Raw genomic sequence first — 22,309 nt, forward strand, 5'->3', positions numbered from 1 at the left:
GCTAAACTTCGAATAAACACTTCCAACTTACTAAGGATATATTCAAATACAATATATTATCTGCCATCGATTCCTACCGATCACACTTAGTTACCAGAGGAAAATCAATCATTCTGTACGTGGGTATGCTGCGTAATTACTTGAAATCACTACCGAGTACAAAGATTGTCAAAACTAATTTTCCCTCGAAAAACACAGGAAACGGTTATATGGGTATCGTATCTATCTTCTGAAAAACGACCCGGTGAATATAGTAATCTAATTAGTTACCGTCTCCTAACCGGTGCTAATAGGACAACAGCGCGAAGATTTCGGTTCAGACTGTCTGAATCTCAAAAGTGGCCGTACGTCCTTGAGAAAGTTAATTGATTTCATTTTTTTTATGCTGGGATGTGAGATCCCTGGTGGCTTTTTATTTGTTATGTTTCACTTCATCATACCTATTTTAGAACAATTAGAATAAGCCGATTTCGTTATTTTCCGTGCGTGACATTTCGTGTCACGCTTAACCGTGTCTTGACATCGTGCGACGTGGCGCGTCGGGCACGATTTCTTATTCTCTCCTTTATCGAAACGCATTCAACAAAGAACAAAGTGAAAAGGATAGGAAACTTAATAGATTTCTAGGCATTAAAGTAGTTATAATGGCTAAAATTGCTCTTTAGGAGGAATTTCCACGAGTAACTACGATGAGTATAAAAACAAAATAATCTAATTATCTTTTAAGAACAAAGTTGGTTACTCGTGGCCAGTCTCCTCCTGACCTCATAGTTTCTACTGTAAAGTACATTCTTCAAAGACCCTTATTGGTATATGGGCAACGAATCTGCTGCACAGATTTAGCGATGCTATGCAGCTTTGCTGTGCATTAGAAGTTGGAACATTTTTCCTGAACATTCTCCTTGCATAGCAATCATGGCTATTTTATCGTCCATCCCACCCTTATCAAATAGCCAAACTTCGAATAATCACTTCCAACTTACTAAGGATATATTCAAATACAATATACTATCTGCCATCGATTCCTACCGATCACACTTAGTTACCAGAGGGAAATCAATCATTCTGTACGTGGGTATGCTGCGTAATTACTTGAAATCACTACCGAGTACAAAGATTGTCAAAACTAATTTTCCCTCGAAAAACACAGGAAACGGATTATATGGGTATCTTATCTATCTTCTGAAAAACGACCCGGTGAATATAGTAATCTCAATTGGTTACTGTCTCCTAACCGGTGCTAATAGGACAACAGCGCGAAGATTTCGGTTCAGACAATCGGCGACAAAATGAGTTGAGACACTTGGTCCAAAAGTGGGCTTTTTTACGTTTTAAGAACTTCAAAAGGAGGAAATATAGCCTTCCTCCCCCATCCCCTCCGTGCAATGTTGTGCCCTTGTTCTAGCTACCTATAGAAAACAACAAACACCCCAACTTTGAATGGAGGGGACAGGGGAGGGGTGCGGATTATTTTGTTCTCCGAAGTCGCCCTATTTAAGTACAATGTCTCAACAATTTTGTCGTCGATTGTAGCTCGAACATCAGTACAACATTGCATGGAGGGAATGGGGGAGGAAAAGCTATATTTCCTCCTTTTGAAGTCAGTAGAACGTAAAAAAGCCCAGTTTAGGGCAAAAGTGTCTCAACTCATTTTGTCGCCAATTGTAGCTGGAGAAAGACATTTTTCTTGCCCACAGAGCCAAAGTTCGAGACATTAACCACTCAGCCATCATGTCTCCACAATGAATGTAAGTGCTCTATTTCCAGTTTAACCTGCAGAATCACAAATGCCATCATTGCTACTTACCTTCTTCTACCCAACAGATAGGTAGCAAAGAGGGTAAGCAACCTTAATAAAGGGTCCTTACCATTTACACAGACCACCCGGGTGGAAATCTTGTTCACAAACATAAAACTATAAAACTCAACATGGTGTGAAAAAATAACTACAAAATGTATTAAAATCAGTTGAACAGGCTATAAAGAGAGTACATGAATTACATTGCCCCAAATCACAGCCCATATGTTCTGAAGCTTCCCAAATGGAATGGTGCAAATCATTTGATTTTCCAACTGGAATTTCCCGTTTCCCCATGTAAATGGTAACTACTTTTAAAGGTCTGTACAGTCAACTCTCTTTTTATAGCGGACACTGTAGGGACCTTGGGCTAGTGTCCACATTAGAGAGAGTCAGTAATGGCAGGAGTTCATTTCAGTTAAAGGTCTGTAATTTATTTTTGCCTAGGGTTTAGCTGCTGTCCGTAACTGGGTGTCCGTAAGGCAAGAGTTGACTGTACTTTGGTTTATTGATTCATGGAATATTATGCATAAATGAAACAGAAAAAGATCTTAGCAGTTGCTTTCAGTGTGTTTACTGGCACTGTGATCTCAGATTATTGACATAGCGATTAAAAACCCAAGCTGATAAAAGGAGCGTATGGGAAAAAACAACTCAAAATTTGATTCCAAAATGCGAAAGCTGGCTTGACTATCCTTACTAACAAACATTTTGAAACCATTGCAACCATTTTCAAGGACTTTTCAAGACGTTTTCAAGGATAATGTAAGATTTTAAAGGACTACCTATACAGTGTATAAGGAATGTATTTTCACAGATTGTGCAAAAATGCAATTCCCTTTCAATTCTAACAGGACTTTAAGGCTTGACCTGTTTGCTCTACCAACTTCTCTACATTTTTTAGTTCATTTGTCTTAAGTTGTTAGTTAATTCGTGCATAAAATATGAAAAATGCTTGATACAAATCACATTTAACTTCTCTAAGCTATGATTTATATACTGTCTTTGACAACCAAAAAGCATTTAAAAAAACTCTTTCCAGGCCTCTACATTCAAAGCTGAAGAAAGTTCAAGGACTATTCACAGAAAAATGGAATTCAAGGACATTTCAAGGACTCCCTCTAAAATTCAAGGACTTTTCAAGTCTGTGCGGACCCTGCCAAACCTGTACTTACAGTTTCCGTTTCATGGACCAGGAAACTGTGAAACTTTTCCATTGACGAGGATTTTCTGATAAATTTTTTAGTAAAATTTATCTGCCATGCTAATTCATCAGGATACCTGAAATAAATATTACATTGATTTTGAATTTTCCACATCATCATTTTGTTGAGGTTTTAAATAAGAAAATAGTTATTATTCCATGGTGCTGTAATTCTTGAAAATATTACTGCCCATATGAGCAAAAGCAATATGAGTTCTCCAGTTTCCCCTCTCCTAAGAAACCAATAAGGAATAATAGATATTTCGAACAATATGTTTGATTTAACATTAACCGCAAGAGTTAGTTGATCATTAAATGATTGAGCAATTGAACTCGTGATATATTTCATTATTAGTTTTTTGTTCTCAAGTAGCTCAGACAAGTTACACGCGGACAGCAATAATTGTTTTCGCACAGTGTTTACAGTCAGTAATTTCCTGACGGACAGTTCAAACCTTTTTGACCGAGGGAGGTTTTACCCTTCATGTACAATCATCTTATTCCTTAATCTGTTCGTCTTTAAACTTGTTCTAGCCATTTTATTGTAATGTAATCAGAAATCGGCTTTGCTTTGCGCCCCAAATAAGATTGGAATGTAATCTTAGAATCGTTCGTTTGTACCTTGATTTTCGGAATTGCTACTTTATTAAAGCTATTAAAGGATTCCTTGTCTCGGTTGCTATCTGCTGGGGTCTATACCAAAATTTCTGAAGGATTTGAGCGTCGATTTAGCCGGCCATTTGGTATGGTACCCTTGTAGATAATCCTCTGTTTATGAAAGATGACAGACAAAGGTGGAGGAACCAGTGAAGAAACTATAAACCCGGAGAATGCCCTTAAGAAGAAGAGAAGTCAGCCGCCGAAGAATAACCTTGGCTATTAAGCGTATTCGTGAGATACTAGATGAAGATCAAGTTCAGGCGAACAAAGCATGTCTGGGGAAAGAAATCAAACAGCTTCGAAAGGACTACGAAATTGCTCGAGAGCAGAAGGGTGAGCTGTATGATCTAGCGGAGGCAGAAGAATATGACACCATGGATCAGTGGGAAAATGATATGGCTAATGATGTATTTTCCATTGAAAACGAAGTGGAAGTTTCTTTAATCGCGCTTGAAGAAAATCAAGTTAACACAAGCGGTTCTGTGGGGGACGCGAGCCACTTAAGTAACACGAGCGGTTCCGTGGGGGACACGAGCCACGCAAGTAACACAAGCGGTTCTGTGGGGGACATGAATCACTCAAGTAACGCAGACGATTCTGTTGGAGAGGCTAGTCACGCAAGTAACGCGAGTGACACAAATAGTTCTGTTGGGAACTCAGGTCAATCAAGTGGCACTAATGTATCGGCAAATTCCCAGGTCCAGCCCGTTCCTGCCCAGGATTTGACAATCGTGGAAAATCATGCTGGTCACACCTCTACTAATAATGTTGAAGCTCAACAGACCATACAGACGTCAAAACAACCGCATGTTTCACATCAGGTGGCATTAAATGTTGCTTCTAAAGGCAAGCTGGAGCATGCCTGCTTATTTGACTTTTGGATTGACGACCTCCTTGAGTTTAAGAGACAGTCCTTCCCAAGTCCGACGTAGGAAATGTCACGATAGCTGATGCGCTTTTCAAATTAGAAGCTAATAAGGACATTCCTTTAATACAACTACCTTCCTGCAATGGTGATCCTCTCTCCTATACAGATTTCATAGATCAATTCAAGATCCACATCCATGAAAAGGTAGACCATAAAGATGACACGCAAATGATTCAGTTGCGTATGCTCTTAAAGGGCGAAGCTGAACGAGCGATCTCTGGCGTGGGATCAAAGGGCATAATGTATGCTACAGCTCTAAAGGGTCTGAAGGAGCAGTTTGGCCAGCCGAGTGTAATAGCCAGAGCTGTGGTGAACAAGCTGACTATGGGAGACAGGATTGGAAGGAACAACAGACAAGCTCTCAGAGAATTCTCACTGGATATCATCAATTGCCTTTCCATCATGCACCGCCTCAATTATTATGCAGATGTAAACGCCAACGATAACTTGAGAAGAATTGTCATGCGTCTTCCTGACTATCTCGTAGACAAATGGAAAGGGGTGGTGGCAGATATCAGAGAAAGAGGCCAGGTTCCCACGCTTCAACACATAAGTGACTTTGTGAGGAAATGCGTCAAGGCCGAATTCGACCCAGACTTTTATTCAATCTGAATTTGGCGGAGGTGGCCGAGGAAGAAAGGGGATTCAGTCGACCGGATTGACCACGGGCAAAAAACTGAAGTGTTCAATATGCGAAGGTAGCCACACAGTACCCACCTGTCTCACCCTGAGTGACTCAACTGTGGACGAACGGTTTAAGTTCGTAACAAAGGCAACATTGTGCTTTTCCTATCTAAGCAAAGGTCATATGACAAGAGACTGTCGCTCAAGGAAGAAATGTGAGATCAATGGGTGCCAAAGGTTCCACCACTCCCTGTTACACACGGACCCTCCTACAAGCGGAGTCGCATCTGTGTTGGACATGAACGGCATCTTGCCAGTCGTAAAAGTTCGTTTTAGAGCACCCAATGGTCGAATTAGAGAGGGGAATGTTCTGATTGACAGTGGAGCAACTACGACTGCGATCCGTAAAGGTTTGGCCGTTGTTGGAGGAGAGACAGTGAAACAGCCCGACAGCAGGCGTCTCAAGTTCTGGATTTCTCCCGTCGAAGGCAGTGAGGAGTTCAGCACAGAAGCGCACGAGATTGAAAAAACTGTCTTTGGCATCCCTCCGTTAGATTGACAATGGTTATTGTCCTTTAACTATCTCAGCCACATTGTCCTGTCACACAAGGCTGGCCCTGTAGACCTTATTCTAGGCGTTCAATACAGTCACCTACATGCCAAATGTGAAATTCGCCAAGGCCGTCAGTTTGATCCTGTAGGCAAGAGAACCAAATTGGGATGGTTTGTCATTGGCTCTGACAATGCCAAGAATTCAGATACCGTTTGCAGCATTAGTTTTGTCCAACCGTTGAACATCTCGGAGTTTTATGAGCTAGAAACTCTCGGCGTCCAAGCAAGAGATTGCTCTTGTTCAAGAGTAGCCATGTCGCCAAATAAAGCCATAGAACTAATGGAGAACTCCCGTAAGCATCGAGGAGACAGGTACATGGTAGGGCTTCCCTGGCAAAGGGACAAATCCCTTCTTCCAAGCAATTATCCACTGGCGGAGAAGAGGCTCTTCTCTTTGGAAAGGAACCTACTCAAGAATGAAGCTAAGGCCAAACGGTACGACAATGCCATAATGGAGTATGAAAAAAATGGTTTGGCCCGCGGCCTGAGCGAAGAAGATTCAGAAGCCAATGTCAAACCGGTGCATTATCTCCCTCACCACGGAATATACCGACCTGACAAGAAAAGCACTCCTTTAAGGATAGTCTTCGACCCAGAATGCCAGTACCAAGGTATCTCCTTAAACTCCTTTTTACACAAGGGTCCATGTCTTATTGCAAATCTGCTCTGAGTATTGCTTCACTTTAGAGAAGAACCTACTGCCTTCGTGGGGGACATCGCAAAGATGTACTTACAAATTGAGTTACTGGAGGAAGACACACACGTCCATCGGTGCCTCTGGAGAAACCTGGAGTTTACAAAGAACCCACCATCTACGCCCTACAAAGAGTGACCTTTTGTTATACTGAAAATGGCCAAGGATAATGAGAAAGATAATCCACATGCCGAGGTGATTTTGAGACGTGACAGGTACATGGACGACTTGATTCATTCTTGTCCGACAACAAAGGAAGCTGTGCAAAGCATTAAAGAACTTGACCAAGTTCTTGACACCAGCAGCTTCAAGATTAAAGAGTGGATATCGTCGTCTGAAATCGTCCTAAATAAACTGTCACAAGTTTCCCTGAAGAAACCTGATGCAGAAAAATCTGTCGAAAGCACAGCTGTACTGACCGCTGTCCATCTAGATGGAGAAAAAGGCGTCAAGACATTGGGCATTGGATGGAACTCTCAGACCGACATCCTTAGTTTCGCGGTTAAAGAGCCAATCATCGCAAAACTTACGAAAAGAGTTGTCCTATCCAATATCTCGAGACTGTACGACCCCCTTGGCTTAGCTTCCACTGTCACGGTAAAGGCAAGGATAGCGTTACAAGACATTTGGCGTGCGAAGAACTTTGATTGGGACGACCCTTAGCCTGACGAAACGAGAGTTTGTTGGCAAACATTGTTCAAAGAGATCCAAGGGCTTCAAACCCTCGAATTTCCCAGATGCCTGCAGCCAGAAAATGTGTCCGGTGACTCAGAATTGCATCTCTTTGCTGACACGAGTGGGGAGGCCTATGGAGCTGTGGCTTATCTTCTGTGACCAACAGTAAAAGGACCAGAAGTACGTCTAGTTGCAGCAAAACCGAGAGTTGCACCACTGCGACAGACGACTATCCCACGACTAGAGCTGATGGCTTCCCTCGTGGCTTTCCGACTTGCCCAAACCATCTGTGACGAGTTTAAGATCAAGCCTGTGTCAGTTACTTTCTGGTCAGATTCCAGGATCGTTTTACATTGGTTGAACTCTGAGTCAGTCTCGTTTAAGCCCTTTACGTGAGTTTGTTGCCGAGATAAAGTCTACCTGGGACCCCAAGTACTGGCGACTTGTTCCAACAAACCTTAACCCTGCTGACGACCTTAGCTGAGGCATCTCTTTGGAAGACATCGATATGCGTTGGAAGAATGGGCCACAATTTCTAAAAGGCCCAAAGGAAGAGCGGCCAATCAAGTCAGTTTGTTTAAGTACGGAAGACGATCCCGAGAAAAAGGAGACAAAGACAATGGCCCCATTAAGCAATCAGAGACCACTGATGGATCCTTTACATTACTCGAGTTGGCAGAAGCTCACAAGAGTCACAGTGTATGTCCTCCGTTTCGTTCACAACATAGAGTTCACATTCAGACCCAAGAAATAGCTGAGTGGGTCTGTTGCAGGCAGAGGAAATCGGCACGCAGAAACGTTCTGGATTGCCAGAGCACAGAAAGACCTGCCTGATTGGAGAGATCGTTTTAACAATTTGGCTCCATTTATGGATGGCACCATCAGAGTAGGTGGTCGACTAAAGAAATCACAGTTGGACTATGACCAGAAGCATCCCGTGTTGCTGTCTTCAACCAACCATATCTCCCAGCTTATCATGGAAGATGTTCACCATAAAGTTTCACATGCGGGCCCGGAAAGAACCTTGAGTGAAAGCCGCCGAAAGTTTTCGATTGTACATGGAAGAAGCCCTGCTAAGAAACTCGTCAGAGATAGTGCAGTTTGTCGCCAGCTATGCCCGCCGCCACACACCACTGTAATGGCAGAATTACCTCCTGAAAGAGTCTTGCCCTTTTCTCCGCAGTTCTCAGTTACAGGAGTAGACCTCTTTGGCCCATTCAGTGTGGAAGGAACAAGTCTATTATAGCGTGGGGTGCTCTCTTTACTTGCACAACCATGCGAGCCACCCATCTGGAAATAGTGTAAAGCCTGTCACTGAGTCCTTCCTTCAAGCCCTACGATGTTTCATGTATCACCATGGGTGGCCAGCTACTATTATCACCGACAACGGGAAGTCCTTTGTCGGAGCAGAGAGAGAGTTAAGAAAGCTGGTGATCGAAGGAAGAAAGCAGATCAATGATTTTGCTGTGCTCCACAGGGATATTTACCACACCCTACAGTCCCCATCAGGGAGGAATCTATGAAAGCCTAATTAAGCAGACCAAACGAGCATTGCGGGTCGCTGTCGGTAACCAAGTCCTGCCATGGAATGAAAGGTCCACTGTCTTTGCTGAGGTCAAGTCCCTGACAAACAGCAGGCCCCTTGGTTATCTATCCAATGATCCAAACGATCTTCAGCCATTAATGCCTAACCACCTCCTTCTCAGGGGAGCCTCATCCTGTGTTCCTCAAGGCCCCTTTGAGGAAGTACGAAACCCAAGAAAGCGCTTTGAGTTTGTGCAGACTTTTTGAGACGATTCATTCGTGAATACGTCCCAATGCTCAAGTGAAGATCAAAGTGGCATACCAAAGGTCGCCAAATCAAGGTCGGCAATGTCGTTCTTTTCGTTGATTTCAACGCCCCCAAGGAAAACGGGAACCTGCCTTAGTGAAAGAGGTCTATCCAGGAACAGATGCTGTGGTCAGGAATGTCCTCGTCAAAACTAAAGATTCAGAATTGAGGCGATCAGTCCAGAAATGCTGTGTTATCGTGAAGTCAGAGTAAGCCCAGACTCATCCCCATCTCAAATGGTGCCCCCAGAGGATTTGTTATGAACAAAATGTTTGACTTAACATTAACCGCAAGAGTTAGTTCATCATTAAATGATTGAGCAATCGAACTCGTGATATATTTCATTGATCATATTTCATTTTATTGTAATGTAATCAGAAATCGGCTTTGCTATACGCCCCAAATATGATCGGAACGTAATCTTAGAATCGTTCATTTGTACCTTGATTTTCGGAATTGCTACTTTATTAAAGCTATTAAAGGATTCGTCGTCTCAGTTGCTGTCTGTTGGGGTCTATACCAATGGACGGGGAAAACAAGGATTCAACAAGGAATGATAGACAAAGAACCACTATGTAGATGTGCTACCTTTAAATCATTATAGCATGCCCAGAATGTGATAGCCATTTCTTCTTTTTTTCTTATTAGGCTTGAATAGCGTAATAAGAAACTGATTACTGTACAAGACCATTACCTCTTGTTTACACTGGTTAGAAAGATGTCTTTAAGGGTTTTTAGTGGGGGTTGATATCGCCGGCTCAATTACTTTCTGATAGTAGCTTTGATGCTAATTAGAAAGAAGAGTGACGAATCGTGCCGTAATAGCGTAATAACGTAATAAGAATGAAACACTTGCCTTTACAGTTGTTTTGATGCCAATAAGAAGAGTGAAGAACCTTGCCGTAATAGCGTAACAACATAATAAGAATGAAACACTTGCTTTTTACAGTAGCTTTAATGATAATGATAATGATAATGAATTTGTACAAAGCTAAAACTATAGAAGAATATTCAAAAGCGTGTTACTGGAAGCCAATGTAAGTCGATAAGAGCGGGTGTGATATGATCAAATTTTGCAATCTGAAAAGTCACTCTAGGTGCGGCATTCTGGACTTTCTGTAAACGATCAAGCTGATATTTAGGTACACCAAATAGAAGTACGTTACAGTAATCAAGGTTTGAAGATACAAAGGCATGGATCAATGTCTTTGTGGATTGCACGGTAAGGAATTTTCTGATCTGTCTTATGTTGTATAGTCCGCAAAAAGCCTTGCCATTTGCATATGAGCATCGAACCAGGACCCAAGGTTCCGGACACTTTCTAAAGGTTTAATGATGCTGTCACCAATGATAATAGATTCAATAGATGTTTTTTCAAGTTGTTGACGGGTGCCAATAATTGGAAAGTCAGTTTTCCTGTCATTAATCATTAACCAATTTCCAATAACCCAAGAGCGAACATTAGCAATGCACTTTTCAATCACAGAGACAGCGTTAATTTCCGAAAGGATAGAACAAGGTCGGAAGGAGAGGTAAATCTGGGTGTCATCAGCATAACCATGGACGGAAGGGAGGTGCTGAGAAATAATGTTAAAGAGGTGGGAGACTTGGAGAGTAAATAAAATAGGCCAAATACAACTGCCCTGGGGGACTCCACAGTTCAGATTGAAGTTGTCAGAAGTCTTATCAACGACAAGTATATGTTGTTTGGGACCAGACAGAAATGAGTCGAACCAATTTAAAGCAGTTCCGACGACTCCAAAATCCTGTTGCAAAATATTCAGAAGAATGGAATGCAGCACTTGGGTCCAAAAGTACGAGAAGTGTCACTTCCTTATTATCCATACTCATTAAGATGTCATTTTGAACCTTTAATAGAGCCTCTGTTAAGTGATACTTACGGAAGCCGGCCTGGAATTTAGGAAGAGGGGCATTTTTCTCACAGTGGATGAGAAGTTGTTGAAGTGCAGCCTTTTCCACTACCTTGGAAATGAATGGAAGATTACTGACTGGACGGAAATTTTGTAGACCAAATTAAGTCCAGGTTTTTTCAATAGAGGAATGACAACAATGGTTCTCCAATTTTCTGGAACGCAACCACTGAGAAGAGAGAGATAAATCATCTCAGTGATAGAGGGCGCTAATACATCAAGACAGGACTTTACTAGCCATGTAGAAACAGGATCCAACCGACAAAAGGCATTGGAGGATTCCCGAACAACCTAACACCCTTCTCCTTTGGACAGCGAAGGAAAATTCTCCAGATTCTCCTTTGTAGTAACAGGAGCAAGTCGAGGCTCTTGAACTTGAAACTTGTCAAGATTTTCCTTTATGATTTCAATTTTTTGGAGGAAGAAGGTGCCAAATTCGTTTGCTAGCTTAGTGGGATCATTGTGCTCTGGAAGAGCCATCTCAAGTGGTTCCCTGGACAAAGAATTAACCACACGAAATAGCTTGCGAGAGTCACCCGCACACTGATCAATTAGGTTTGAATATAAAGAAGTGCAGAGTACTGATTACGAACTTTATGGTAATTATTCCAGTCACCAGGGAGGTCAGTTTTCAAGGCTTTCTTTTCAAGGCGACGACGTTTATGCTTGAGTTGTTTAATATCAGCATTAAACCACGGGATCTTTGGACGATTTATCATAATCCTTGTTTTAAGCGGAGCATGCTTGTCCAAAATGTCAGTGAGTGTCATGTTAAAGCAGTCGGAGAGTGCATCAATGTTGTCCCAGTGTACGCTTGTACAAAGCATAGAAGAGGCAATATCAGCTGAGAATTTGAAAATATCAATATTTTTGAGTTTACGAAAAGTCAGTTCTTTGCATGATAAAGCTGGTCACGGGAAGCCAATAGGACACTGAATAATAAAATGATCAGAGATGGGAAAAGTAGCTTTAGGAGAAGCAAGAACAACATCATCCGGCAAACGAGTAATAATTAGATCCAAGGTATGACCCAATAAATGGGTCGGGCCGGAAACGTGTCGCGAAAGACTAAACATTTCCAGTAAATCCATAAATTTCTTGGTGTCATTGTCACCGAGGTCATCTCAATGAAGGTTGAGGTCTCCAAAGATAACAAGCACCCTGGGGCACATAACAACATTCTCTAAAAACTGAGAGAATTCATCAAAGAAAACAGAGGCAGAAACAGGTTGTAATGAAGAATATGGAAGTCGATACACTATTATATGTCTCATTGAGCGATCGTGCACTTTAACAATCCACTCAGAATATTCGTAGGACTTGTTTTCCTTCCCATCCACTAATGAAACGTTGACAAAGTCTCGAAACAGATTCCCAGTTCCACCAACACTGTTTTGCGATTGTCGAGAAAAATTCTTGAAGAAATAACCGGCCACAGACAACTGAGCAATACTGACAGAATCAGCGTCATTTAACCAGGTCTCGGTAATTGTGCAGAGACCAATGTCATTTTCTACGACGTGGTCAATAATGCTCTCGATCTTGTTTCTAACAGATCTAGAATTGAAGACAGCAAAGTTTAGGAAAGTTGAACGTGGATTGACGAACAAATTTGTATGAAGTGAAGAGTTAGCCGAAGTAATGATAGAAGATAAGTGATTGTTTATATTCACAGGTGTAACGACGCAGAGGTTATTTGAAATGGATCCTTTATGCAAATTATCGCTTCCTCGGCTAGCGCCTGGATAAGAAACCAGGGATTCAATTCTGTCAATGTTTCTAGCTCTCCTTTCTCTAGCTTGATGGCCAGCGCGGCACCTCCTGTAGGTCGATGCTAATGGCAATGAACAAGGCCGTTAAGAAAATCGATGGTAGACATTCGAATAGTAAGAACCACAAAATCCAACATGGCGGGTGTCAGCATAATTTGTAGACAACAGTTTATCACTTGTACGCGAGACCAGGCCAGATATCACAGGAATCGCAAGTAGACAGGTCAGCAAATAAATTGGTTTCTTCTGTAAGGGACCAGGATTAAGCTCATCATCCATGTGGACAGTTAAATCTATTGGTAAAATTAAACAGGTTGGACCATGCTTGTACCAGATCAAAATTGGCTGCCTCGGAAACTTTAGTTCTTGGTTGTTCTTGATAAAAGATGCCTTTGCGTTAAACTTAGTCATAATCAGGTAGCAGAGGCCTTTAGGTTGCCGTACCATATAAAATTGTAAGATATAAAGCAAGTTCAGTAAACGAAATGAAACGACAAATACAGACACAAACGGCTGCCATCTTGATCAGCGCTTACAAAAAGATCCATAAGAAGGAAATCAAAGTCTTTTGATGCTAAAAAGAAAGAAGAATGAAGTACCTTGCCGTAATAGCGTAACAACGTAATAAGAATGAAAAAACTTGCATTTACAGTTGCTTTGATGCCAAAAAGAAGAGTGGAGTACCTTGCCGTAATAGAATAACGTAATAAGAATAAAACACTTGCTTTTACAGTAGCTTTGATGCCAATAAGAAAGAAGGGTGAAGTACCTTGCCGTAATAGCATAATAAGGATGAAACACTTGCTTTTACGGTAGCTTTGATGCCAATAGGAAAGATGAGTGAAGTACCTTGCCGTAATAGCGTAATAACGTAACAAGACTGTAACACGTAGTAACTTCGGTATTAAACATTTCAAGGCAAAGTTACAAGTGGTGATATCATCATCTGCTTCTGATCAATCAGTACTTCGCGGTCATTGAGGTCATTTATGACTACCGTGAGGTTGCTTAGTTATCCTGGCAATAAAAGGGGGTGTTAGGCCGACACGACTTTTACCTCATGCTAAAATGCTGCTCATTCCAATATATTTTTTTTCTCTGCTAGGTAGATTATGCTCTGGAAGGTTCCACATTTTCACTGAGCAAATGTGATTTTAGCGACATGTTTCACACTGAGAGGTCATGACACACATATCGATTTACTGTAGTTATTGTTTCTGGTCGGCAGGATTTACCCTCTGATGCAAGCGCATTTTCTTTGACCTCTTTTGAAGCGTAAAGCTGTTTATTACGGTTGAATAAGGGTTCCAGTTTTCTCCAAAGTGCCTTCTGGATCTGAATAACTAAGCAATATTCTTTAGTCCGTGAGTGTAATGTCTTTCTGGAAAGCTGTATATCACGTTGGGCCCAGCTCGTTAGTTTTCTTTGCAGAATGTTAACTTATCACGGATAGTGATTTACAGATCCAAAAATATAAGAATGAAGTGTAGCTCAAACTGAAGCTACATCAGCGTACTATGGAGAAATGAATTGTGACTCAGTAAACTCCAGCTTAGTGTTTTTCTAAAGATAGTGTGATTCTGTTGACTGGAGCACGTAATTTCTCCCTTGGTAGCAGCTTTTGAATAAGCTTAACAGTCTTTAAACTGTTTTGTTATTGCCACTTTTTGATCTACAGGCAAGAACATGGTTTCGGTTCTCCACATGAACCTCATCAGTTGCTGGGTTGGCTTTGTGCTTAGTTGCTTTTACAAGAGCAACTTTACTTGTACTTTGTCATAGCGAGAACGGTACAGCCGTTCTGTCTATTTAGCTTTGAACTTGAACATTAATACCTACGTGGCGGATCGAAATTCTTGCTTTCCTATGGGCTACTGAATGTAACCAATTACGGAGTGTGTATTTCGATCCTCTTCTCCTTCAAGTTTTTGGAAAGCATTTCGTGAAAATTTAAGCACTTTCTTTTCTGGAAGAGTTCGAAGACTCTAGTGAAAAGAGAGATTAACAAGTTCGGGCTGGTTATCCAAAGCTGGAATTACTAGAGTGTTATATGTGTTAATCCAGCCAAGCAAAGTCAGATGAAACATTTTTTTATTTTTGAGATAGTGTTGTAGGTTGCAGTAAAACAAAGTAAAGTAAAATCATCGAAAACTAACTAAAAACAGGAAAATTGCTGTAAAATATTAATTTTCCTTCAAATAAGAATAAAGCAAAATGAAATTTAAAAGGTTTTCTAATGAAAAGTTCGTCAATTTCTATCACACTTTATTCCCGGTAAGAGACTAATAAATAAGAGTGACAGTTTTGTTCAACAAGGTGTTTTTTAAAACTTATATCTTCCTTTAACGAATGTCTTGGTGGAGGAGAAAAGCTTGTTTTCTACAGTAAGCTGAAACCACAGCAAACCATATATTGACTTTGGCAGCTCCTCGAGGTCCCTCAAGCCAAGGTGCTCCTTTTTTCCCTTGTAGATTTTGGGGAGACCATTTTTTCCTGATAAAATCCTTTCCAGTAGTACTTGAAAATTTCGTCCCCAACAGATTTTGCGTTGAAGCAGATTAAGAAAAAAACTAAACATGTTGTGTTATTATGACCTCTCAAAAATAAGTGTTTTGATGAACTGGTAGCCTGCTTCCTCGCCCGCCCTTCGCACTTCTCACGCACCTGAAATTCCCTTTCCTTCCCTATCGAACCCCTGCCACGTAAGCTAATTAATTGAGGTTGTTTCTGTAGTCAAAGGAATTTTTCAGGGTGTCCAGCGGCATGGTTGCTCAAGAAAATAGGAAGCTCAGGATTGAGAAAATAGGAAAAATAGGAAACTTTGTATCAAAAAATAGGAGAAAAATAGGAAAATCAATAGTACTTTTGTCGACAAAGATAGCCTTCCTACACCTCCACCAGGGTTATAATAAAGGCTACGAGTCCTCAGCTTGCACGTTCGAAGAATTTAGATCAACTTTTGCTGCTTAGAAGGAGTGAAAATGATCAGTAACGTTTAGTTTATTGGCTCAGTTACGCTGTAATCAGAATGATATGCTTGACTAATGGGCGAGCGTGGTTCTGTAATCAAAGGTGATCATAATTATTCAAATTCCCTTCAAGTTGGTGGCGAATCTTTGAAAAGCTTCGAAAAGTGCATAAAATTTCTTAGAATAGAAATTGCTTACAATTGCGTTATCACTGAAAGATAACGAACTAGGACTAAAAAGTCCTACGGAAAGCTTTCCTTCTATTAATCTGCAATCGGTAGCTGGTTGAGAATATGCTTGTTTGAGTCAAAAGACTGCCTAGTTTTAAGTACGGAACCAGGCTTTCCGCAGTGTACGCAAAATGATAGTGATCTCTTTGGTACCAGATTATAAGTGTCATGGTTAAGTTCTAAGAAGAATGTAACTCTCTGCTTAGCTATGACTGCAAGACCGGTTTCACAAACAAAAATCAATCAATCTCCACCAAGTTGCACCAACATGCACCATGTTGCACAAATCTGCACCAACTTGCACCAATCTGCACCAAGTTGCACCAAACTCCACCAAGTTCAATCTGCACCAAGTTGCACCAAAGTGGACCACATTGCACCAATCTGCACCAAGCTGCACCAAAGTGGACCATGTTGCACCAATCTGCACCAAGTTGCACCAGAATGCACCAAGTTGCACCAATCTGCACCAAGTTGCACCGAAATGTACCATATTGCACCAAGTTGCACCAATCTGAACCAAGTCGCACCAATCTGTACCAAGTTGCACCAAACTGCACCAAGTTGCATCAATCTGCACCAAGTTGCACCAAACTACACCAAGTTGCCCAAACTGCACTAAGTTGCACTAAACTGCACCAAGTTGCACGAAACTGTACCAAGTTGCACCAATCTGAACCAAGTCGCACCAATCTGCACCAAAGTGCACCAAGTTGCATCAATCTGCACCAAGTTGCACCAAACTGCACCAAGTTGCCCAAACTGCACCAAGTTGCACCAGACTGCACCAAGGTGCACCAAACTATACCACGTTGCACCAATCTGCACCAAGTTGCACCAATCTGCACCAAGTTGCAACACACGACTTTTACCTCATGCCAAAATGCTGCTTGTTCCAATTATGTTTTTTTCTGACGGGTAGATTATGCTCTGGAGGAAAACGTTTTGACTGATCAAATGTGATTTTTGCCGCTTATTTCAAACTGAAAGGTCATGACACGCATGTTGATTTTCCGCGGTCATTGTTTCTGGTCGGCATGATTTGCCCTCTGATGCAAGAGAATTTTTTCTTTGACCTGTTTTGAAATGTAAAGTTGTTCATAAATAACGGTTTTAGGTTGCTTAATTTGTCCAAAGTGCCCCCTGGATCTGAATAATTATAAGCGATTTTCTTTTTATCCGTGAATGTGACGGTTTCCCGCAATGTATTGTATTGTTCCTTAAAATGTATGAACAGTCGGAACGTTGTAATTTCAAAACAATATTTTCCATTTCCTCTTGTATACGCGTTTTTTCGGCAAGTCTGCCCGCAATCGCATCTGGCGAGAAGCCTTCTGCTAAACGAAGCGTTTTCGACATGGTGTTTTTCCAACGTACTAGCACAGACTCTATTAGTGTCAGAATATCACTCAAACAAAATCAACCGTTACTGTTGATGATATCAGCACAGAGCGTGAGCAATCAATACGAATACACAGGCATGCTACTAGAAATATCAATCAAACAAAACCAATCGTTTCCCTGGATGAAACTGCTCCACGATCTGCAAGCAATCAATAATACAACCAGCAACCTGCCCAGAATATGCATGAAGTGCGTGACAAGGAACCGTGACAAGGAACCGTGATGAGCGTTTCACACAGACGCTCTTCAAAAGGCCAATCATAAAAGCGGTGGCAAAAGCAGTACAATCGGATGTCACAAAGTAACCAATCAGGGAGCTGAACAAAAGAACAAAAATTAATATGAAGATTTAGGCACAGTTCATATGTCGTGCTTCTGCTCGACAAAAGGACAGCAGAAGCACGACAAAAGCACACAAAGTAATAAGGAAAAAAGAAGGAAACACACCTCCCATAACGCGCACCATATGTAAATCATTTGTAATTTTCTTTGTATACCTAGTTAATTATTGAACCCATGCAGATGACGGTTGCCAAATTTGAAGATCAGGCAAATCTCCAAATGCTTCCATTGTGCATTTTCCTTACAGAGCATAATTCCACGAACAAAAGTGTTGTTAGTGGAGTGACCATGCAGCTGGGTTAAGATGCTGAGGGACAGAAAAAACCACCAAATTTTTCTCAACGCTTTGAAGGTGCTTGCTGAAACATTGTCTCAGTTTCCGCCTAGTTTTGCGAATGTAAATGGCAGAGCAAAGGTGAGAGGAGATGCTGTAGACTAAGCCAATCTCGCTTTCAGTTGGCTGTTTTAACATCAGTCGAAATATATGAAACAAATCATATTTTGAACTGCAGATAAATACATGAAAGTGAACATGATCAACAAACAATGCAAGTTAAGTGGCTGAAAAGAACCTGAATAAATTCAGTCTTGCCTGGGAATGGAACTCTGATCTTTACAATGACCGCACACAATGCTCTACAGTATCTACACTGTATTGAGCTAATCAAGTCAAATGGAGAACAAGCCATAATGAGTTTGTTTCACATAATTCAATTTTTCACGTCATTTCCACCATCAGGTCTATTTTAAAAGAACTCATAATGGCTTACTCTCCAGTTGGCTTGAGTATCTCAATGGATAGAGCACTGCACCCAGTCATCGCAAAGTCAGGATTGGATTCCCGGTCAAGCCTGATCACTCAATTATGCTCTGCAGGTAGGATATGTAATGAAAGCACCTGGAGATGTATCTGAACTACAAACACAGGACCTGTCATCTGTACAGGTAATTAAATACTGACTTCTGTTTCCTCTGATTTTTCTGAGCACAAACCCATGTGGAATTTGCAAAATGAAACAAAATGAGCATCCGTACTTTGTGAAATCTGTAATTTATGAAATGAAAATCTGTACTTTGGGAAATGAAAATCTGTAATTTTTTTAAGAAATTGCAAAAGGTAGCCATGCTGCCTTGAAAGTTGTTGAAAACATGGATAACACAATCCACTGGATAAATCTCTATCCAGTGGATAACGAAATCAGTTTCCCTAATACTAATCTGTCTGATAGTGATTCATCCAGTGGATGGTGCTATCTATCGTTTGAACAACTGGAGAGTGGCAGTCGGAGGTACATGTTTACCATGGAAGAGGCTTTGGTGGATCAGCACTGACTCCATCAATCTGTACTGTCTCAAGATCAGCAAGGTAAAATTTCTTTATGGCATTTAACAACTCCTGAGCATGACTGTTAATGATAGAAAAAAAGACAAATGTTGAGTGCATCATGTTCAGATTATTATTGTGGGTGATGTTTACACTGGGTCATGGCCATACATTTTACTATAACTACAAGTTAATGCCATTCATTACACCAGGGACTTTCATATTTCATCATGGTTTAATAGTTGTGTCATTGACACCCCCCATAGTAGTAGGGTATTATAAATGTTATAATATATTGAGGTGAAAATATCCACGTTATTGTCAAAGTCACAAAACTGTGAACGCCCGAGAATAATTATTAAGTTGTAACCAATCAGAGCAAATATCAGGACAAGAGAGCGAGCCCAGGAGGAGGAGCACACCCTTATTTTTATTTTGGCCTACATGGGTACATTGCATATGCCACTGAATAGGATATGGTTTTCAGGATCTGGGGACCTTATAGTATATACAATTTCACTATTTAGCATCATAAGCAGGAAGCAGGGTATCCTTTCAGATGAGGCATTTAACAGAGTGTGAAGGTTGTATATATAATTATGTACATAAATTCTGATAAGAAACTTTTTCCAAAACAGCTAATTACATGATGTTGCATGTAGATTAAAAAATTACTTTATCATGCATTAAAAAATCGAATTCATTATATAATCTTAGGTCTACTGGTAAGCTCATATTGGACCATCCCAAGGGAAAGATGCTTACAACATTGGGAGCAAGATCATTTTCATTAGCAGCTCCGAAACTCTGGAATGGCCTACCTGTGGAGCTTTGTCAAGCAACATCACTTAACACTTTTAAATCTTGACTTAAAACCTATCTTTTTAAGAAGTATTTTTATAGTTTGTAACTTAGTTTATTTTATTCTCACGGTAATGTATTTTCGTTTCCTCTTAAATATATGATTGTAAAGCGCTTTTGATCAGAATGTGTAAATACGCGCTATAAAAATTGGTAAATTATTATTATTATGCATGAAAAACAAAACGAATCAATGTCATAAAATAAATAAGGCCGTCTTTTGTCTTGAACAGGCTAGGGCAGTGACCATGAACAGGTTTTGTCTTAAACAGGGTCAGTGTTCTAAGGAATCCAAGGCACAACTCTACTCAAACTTCCCTTGAGTATCCCTCCCAGGCAAACAAGCCACAAAGTCACAAACTAAGTACTCAACTGCCGCTTATAAGCCTTATAAATGGAGTGGCTCATAGAAGGAATAGAAAAGGTGGAGTGGCTTATAGTGGGATCAGAAAAAGTGCTTTAAAACAAGATACAATCATGTAAGAAGTGCTGGTCACTTATGTTTATAGATGGATACAGGGCCTTTAACTTGGGGGGAGGGATCAGGGCTGATAAGTGGAAGTTTCTGGTATGTTTGCTTGTCCCATTTTGTTTTTAAATGTAAAAAAGGTCCGACTTTTTGAAAAAGAAAATGAATAGAGAACACTTGAATTGTGACCCTGCAAAAAACTTTCTCAATATAATCGTGAAATGAAGTGAAATACAGCTGTATGTACCAATATGGTAGTTTCCATTGAAATCAAATCTAATTTTTCCTCCATTGTCTGAAAAATAATGCTCAATTTTCCACTAGACATGAGAAATAATTGTCTGCAGGCATGAATTGGTGTGAGATTGAAGTTTTTGATCAACAGGCTTGAATGAGACTCATTCAGTTGTGAAGAAACATGACAATCAGCATGTAACAAGCGTGTAACAAGAACAAATTGAGTCCTAGTCTTTGCGCACACATGCCTTACATTTACCAAGCGTAAAATTCAACACCTTAATCTTTATTGATACATGTCCATTTTGTACTCCTAGAATTTAAGAATGATGGCTGCATCAAAAATTACTGTGACAAAAATTAAGTGCCAAATAATATTATGCAAACTGTACTACAGACTTAAAGGTACAGAGGTGTACATGTATATTTTTTAAGCACATGATGAGCTAACTGCTTGAGCAAATTTGAATATCACAAGATAAGATCAGCAGTGCTTATTTACCTCCTGGTTCCAGTGATGCGGAATGTACTCGGAAGTTCCCTCTGAATGGCTTCCATAAAATCAGCGAACTCATCATCAGGAACAATTTGCTGAATCTATCAAATAATCAGTTAATTCTAGCATTACTGATATTCATATCTATTTTCATTCCAGTAAAATATTTCCATTAAATAAGTCCCCAGGATTAATTTTATCACAAGGTACATAAATCTTCAATTTACATGTACTTCAAAAAGTCATTAATAATTCATAACCCCACTGACCTATCAAAAGATCGATAATACATCATATGCAGTTTCATTATTTCTGATAAAACCTCCCCTTATTAGTATGCGGTGTTTTATCAGATATAGTGTCACTGCACGTGTATTATGAATATTAATTTCAGCACAGCAACTTTCACAACAAATTCTCAGTGAATATTTAATGTTCTTTCAGAATAACACACACAGCAAATTTTCTACTGTACAAAAGGAAACTTTGTTCTTTCACCAATTTAATCAGACAAATGTTCAGTCACTTGGCAGTAATATTTTCAAAGACTACTTTTTCACTGCACTTGTTGACTTTGGGGTACCATTTTTGATTAACTTCCCCTCTTCCTTGGCATTTTTAGGCTTCCGAAAAAGCTCTGGAACAAGACACCATGTCCTCTTTGGCTAATGTTGTTCATAGACTGGAAAATTTCTAAACATGTCTGAGATTTGATTTTCTTGGATAATAACTTCATACGTAATGTTTTTTTTTTCATATACTAATTTCCAACGTTCACAATAGCGTCATTGTTATCAACTGCATTGAGACACACTTTTCCAGGATTGTCCTTAAAGTAATGTTTAATAAACTCGCGGCACGTGTTTTATCGGGTGTAAAATCAAAAGCCAAAATAAAACACTGCTGCTCGTTTATTAAACATTACATAAAGTACAGACACGTTTCACATACTGCATTGTAAGTCAATGACAAAACATAACATTGAACCATGTTTTGCATGAAAGTTATGTTAAGTTTCCCAAAGTCTAAAATAGGCAGTCTATGACTGCATGTGGCTTACTGTATAACAGTTCACCTAAATAAGGGACAACATCAGCTGACATTTGCAGACTTCATACTAAGCTAAATCATAATGGAATCAACCACAAGGAAACCAGAGTAGAACAAATAGCAAGAAAACTATAGGTATACAGTCTGAAAGTGTGACATATTGATACAGGGGTACATGTCCTGCTAATGTTTAATAGG

The 22,309-nt window shown here is 40.2% G+C and overlaps 1 protein-coding gene and 1 pseudogene across 1 annotated transcript in view; one reads left to right on the forward strand and one right to left on the reverse strand.

Moving 5' to 3' along the window:
- LOC140927959 (RNA cytosine-C(5)-methyltransferase NSUN2-like) overlaps positions 1 to 22,309 on the reverse strand; it is a 67,519-nt gene that overhangs the window by 40,411 nt on the left and 4,799 nt on the right. Inside the window, exons 3-5 of the mRNA XM_073377665.1 lie at positions 21,068 to 21,162; positions 18,976 to 19,080; positions 2,974 to 3,079 (exon numbers count right to left, since the gene is read on the reverse strand). Coding sequence (XP_073233766.1) covers positions 2,974 to 3,079; positions 18,976 to 19,080; positions 21,068 to 21,162 — 306 coding nt within the window. The remainder of the gene's footprint in view (positions 1 to 2,973; positions 3,080 to 18,975; positions 19,081 to 21,067; positions 21,163 to 22,309) is intronic.
- LOC140927509 (uncharacterized) lies at positions 5,399 to 8,986 on the forward strand (annotated as a pseudogene).

This window comes from Porites lutea, chromosome 2 (assembly GCF_958299795.1).
Source record: "Porites lutea chromosome 2, jaPorLute2.1, whole genome shotgun sequence".
Classification (NCBI taxonomy): Eukaryota; Metazoa; Cnidaria; class Anthozoa; order Scleractinia; family Poritidae; genus Porites; species Porites lutea.